At 36.4% G+C, this 3,948-nt stretch overlaps 1 protein-coding gene across 3 annotated transcripts; it reads left to right on the plus strand.

The window, feature by feature from the left end:
• LOC141848226 (uncharacterized) lies at positions 1-2,848 on the plus strand. Of its 3 annotated transcripts, none has more exons than XM_074736285.1 (4): positions 1-97; positions 1,315-1,427; positions 1,683-1,897; positions 2,354-2,848. In XM_074736285.1, the coding sequence occupies exons 2-4, from the start codon at positions 1,335-1,337 to the stop codon at positions 2,643-2,645; spliced, it is 600 nt and encodes a 199-aa protein (XP_074592386.1). In that variant the 5' UTR covers positions 1-97; positions 1,315-1,334; the 3' UTR covers positions 2,646-2,848. The 3 variants fall into 3 exon arrangements, with proteins under 3 accessions (XP_074592386.1, XP_074592388.1, XP_074592387.1); XM_074736287.1 differs by having other exon boundaries at positions 96-116; XM_074736286.1 differs by lacking the exon at positions 1-97 and adding an exon at positions 180-199.
• The last annotated feature ends 1,100 nt before the right edge of the window (positions 2,849-3,948 follow it).

Here is a 3,948-nt window from a genome sequence, read left to right on the forward strand (position 1 = left end):
TTTATACTCTCGTTTCTCCAATCAGCACTCATAGTTATCTTCGTTGAGGCTCTCCTGCCTGCGTCGTTTTCGCCGCTGGGATTCGAGGATCGGAGAGGTTTGAGATTCCCAGCTTGGTGTTGTTTTATTTGCTTCCTTGCTGCTTCACCCGAAGCTTTTAGTATCTTCGGATTCCTCTCAGCTGTGTGCGTTGATTTTGGTGGGTGGATGTCGACTAGATCTACTTTGAGTTTTCTTTGATGAAAAATTAGATTTTTTCGAGGTCAACGATTTCCTCAAGCTTTCCATTTGGTTAAAGACGAGTCGATAGGGTTGGGTATCCAGTTAGTTCATCTTTTCTGTAATCAGTAGCTTTTTACAGTTAATTGTGTGATTCTAAAATGTTGGGGCTTAGATTTGGACTTCTTTTCGCTCGGCATGCTTGATTGCTTTTACACAGTGATGTTCTGATGCCGAGATTGTTATTTTTTGTTTTTGTAATCTTTATTTCTATCTTTTGTCCCTTTTCCTTACTTTGACTATTCGGTTTGCTTTGTTTCAATTCCGAGTTCGATAGGATAGTGTTTTTATTTGCCTCATAGTGAATTTGCTTTTCTTGTTTTTTCTCCCAAAAATATCGATGTTGGTTTTTAGTATTTTTGTAACTTTTGATTTGAGATACAAGTCATTGTATTAGTTCAATGAAGTTGTATGGGTCTTAGATTGTTGCATCAGTTCCTCGTCTCTTAAAAAATTGTATGGAAACAACAGGTAGATTTTAAAATGTCAAATTTCTTTTGCTATTTGAGCAGTCCTCTATATATCACAAAAGACTAAGAACTAATTGTTGAATAACCTTGTTAATACTAGATATTTGTAGCATTACTTAATCTGTAGACAAATATTGGTTGAAAGAATATCATGAAACAAAGTAAAAATATAGCGATGTTTTGTTTCTTAATCTGAACCCCATTTGATAGACAGTAGGATGTTATGGTTTACAAACGTAATCTATGCACAACTATGAACATCCAAAAATGTAATGATGATCACCAATAGATATGAATAGAAAGCCATGATTTGTAAGAAAAACTCCATTTCTTCCAATGTTGCAATTATCCTTTTGTTTACTAAGAAATTTCCTTCTTTTCTTGATAACTTTAGTACTCAGTCAGTTGGAAGTCATGCGGAAATCTTCCTTTACTGGTGTCATAGACTGTTTCATCATTAAGAATGTTAAAAAAAATTGATCCACTTGTACTTATTAATCTGTTTTTCTTTTATACATCTTCTGTAGATACCTTTATTCAACGTATCATTGCTATTTAATGGCAGGGAGTTGAAGTATCAAGGAGATGGCTGCAAGCCAAACCACAAAGATTGCTCTGACTGTTGCATTTTTTGGAATATTGTCTTTCCTTTTTGGTGTTATTGCAGAAAATAAAAAGGTTTCCTAATCTCTTTACTATGTTTGAGATTATGAACATTATTCATCTCAAAAATCCTCTGGTCTTGTTTTGATTCATCTTTTTTTATTGAAAGAGAATTGCTTCTATTCATCGAGATGCTTATTTTTAAATGGAAATATATGCTGTAACTGCATCATTTTGGTGCTGCTAATTGCCCAGTTTAGTGTTATGCTCATAACTTTGTTTTCATGGCCCATTATGGTTATTCATATGGCTCAAGTTGCATTGTTATAGCCGGATTCTGGAACTCCAATTCAAGGAAAGGGTGTGGTCATCTGCAAGTTTCCGAGTGATCCAACAATTGCTTTGGGAAGTTTATCTGTCGTGGCTCTCCTTTTAGCTGCTATAGCGGGACATGTTGCTGTCTATTTTCCATACAAAGGAAAGACAGTTCCAGTTCAAGCTTTATTTCAAAGTGCTTCATTAGTTGTATTCTACCTTATCGCAGAGTAAGCTCTCTCTAACACTTCTTTAAGATGAATTTTCTCATGACAAAATCTTTAAAGTTGAACAGAATGAGAACTATGTATGTTTGCATTTTGGAGCTATTATTGCAGTTACTTTTAGTTAGAGCTTTGTCAATCAATGTTAGAAACTCTATTTTTGATTTTCTACCATTGATCAACTCCTCAATTATTCTCTCCATAAGCATGAGGTTACCTGCCCTGATAAACTTCTCTCATAAAATTCCTAGTCTCATTGCTTTGTTGTCAAAGATAGCTTACATTGATGACCTAAAATTATGTACTGAAAACTCAAAAGATGTACAATTCTCATGGTATGAGAACTCCCAGAATTGTGATTTTGCACTCAAAACTGGTCTGGGCAACTTATAACTTATAATTGTTCTTGCACTGTGCCACCTTTGTTATGACTCTCTCTCATAGCTAGTGCTCTTGATTCAGGGCTGTCTCAGCATTGGCACTAGGGATGATGTTGTGGGCTACTATTGTGGAAGGTCTGCACCATTCACACAACACCCACTATAATCTTGATACAGAATGTCCTACAGCCAAAACTGGTCTATTTGGAGGTGCAGCATTCCTTGCCCTCGATGCCTCTCTCATGTGGCTTGTGTGCCAGATCTTGACACTAAATGCAAGAGCAGATTACTTGGAGGATGACTCCAAGGGAGAATATGGGCAGGTTTATGCAACAGAGATGGAGGCCAGTGGTGCTGCGCATCCAGCACCTTAAGGATTAAGGGGAACCAAAAATGCACTTCTTTATCTCAGAAGTCAAAACACTTGTGTTTGGGTTTATGTCCACTACTTCATTTGGTATTGCACCTGCTACGTTTTCTGGCTATGAATGGTTATTCTATAATGGTATTATGAACTCTTCGAATGTGAACATGGAATATTTGAAGCTGTTAAAGTTGAACTCTTGCTTGGATTTTAGTTTGGAAATTTCATTCGCCGTTTTAATAATCTCCTAACACCCGGGCTAAAGCCTGTTCCGGTAGCTCCGGGAGGTAGCTGATATGGATCTAGTGTTTAACACTATCTCCGTAAATGATAGGACGGTGTGCACATGAGACAGTAGAATATGAATTATTACCATTTATACCAAATGAGGTTGAATACCCTTTGGGTGAGAGGATGTGTCCTTTGGGTTAGATCGATCTGGATCATCTAATCTGGAGGGTTGTAACCCTTCACATAACCCACTTAATCTCATCCATCAGATCTGGGTTGTGACCCTCAGATATCTCCTTTGGTCATCAGCTGTCGGATCTGGATCAAATGATTCATCGCCCTTGAGAAGAGAGCACATGAGTTTTTTGTGTTAACTCCATTAATACAGCATCATTAATAAGGAAAAGAAGCTCATCGAAAATTTTCGATGTGGAACTATTCCCCATGCATTTTCTTATATAATATTAATTAACAATTAATGTTATTTTGGATCTTTTTTAAACAATTAATTTCTCATTCACCCTTAATCGGTTTTGAACAAATTAATAGTCTAAATCTATTTACGCAAAACGTAGATTTCGATTTTGAAGTCAATTACGACTTTCATCAATTGATGACATTCTGATTTTTTCATAAAACCGTATTAATTCATTAAAGCCTCAATATCTAACAAAGCCTGGATAGGATATAACGTGGCTCCGCCCTTACATAAGTCTGGATGTTTGTTACTTATTACATTATGACTTACATAAAGCCCCACTACTCCATTGGATCTGATGGCACTTGACTACTATGGCCATTGCTTTAGCGTTCCAACTGCAATGATAACCAGCCAACTAAGCTTGCTGCCTCAAGTAGTGATCGATCTTTTCTTCAACCCAAAGCTTTCTGCTAAATCCAATGTCAAACCAATTACTGCAGTTGTTCAAGCCACTATCCACAACTATTTGTTCACGATTACGGATTATCATGCTTAAAGATATATAGCAAGTGGAGGAGAAATAAAAAGGTAAAGAAAAAGAAAAAGTAGAAGCTAATAATGCATACATACATACATATATACATCTCCTTACTAGCTCACT

The sequence above is a fragment of the Curcuma longa genome, chromosome 17, assembly GCF_044706935.1.
Source record: "Curcuma longa cultivar G26 ecotype Majalengka, Jawa Barat chromosome 17, ITB_CL_G26_1.1, whole genome shotgun sequence".
In the NCBI taxonomy this organism is placed as follows: domain Eukaryota; kingdom Viridiplantae; phylum Streptophyta; class Magnoliopsida; order Zingiberales; family Zingiberaceae; genus Curcuma; species Curcuma longa.

Bases quoted from the DNA above. Each gene is read 5' to 3' on its own strand.
- LOC141848226 (XM_074736285.1), top strand. From the start codon at position 1,335: ATGGCTGCAAGCCAAACCACAAAGATTGCTCTGACTGTTGCATTTTTT. The intron at 1,428-1,682 runs GTTTCCTAATCT...GCATTGTTATAG, and splicing joins TTATTGCAGAAAATAAAAAG to CCGGATTCTGGAACTCCAAT. The intron at 1,898-2,353 runs GTAAGCTCTCTC...CTCTTGATTCAG, and splicing joins GTATTCTACCTTATCGCAGA to GGCTGTCTCAGCATTGGCAC.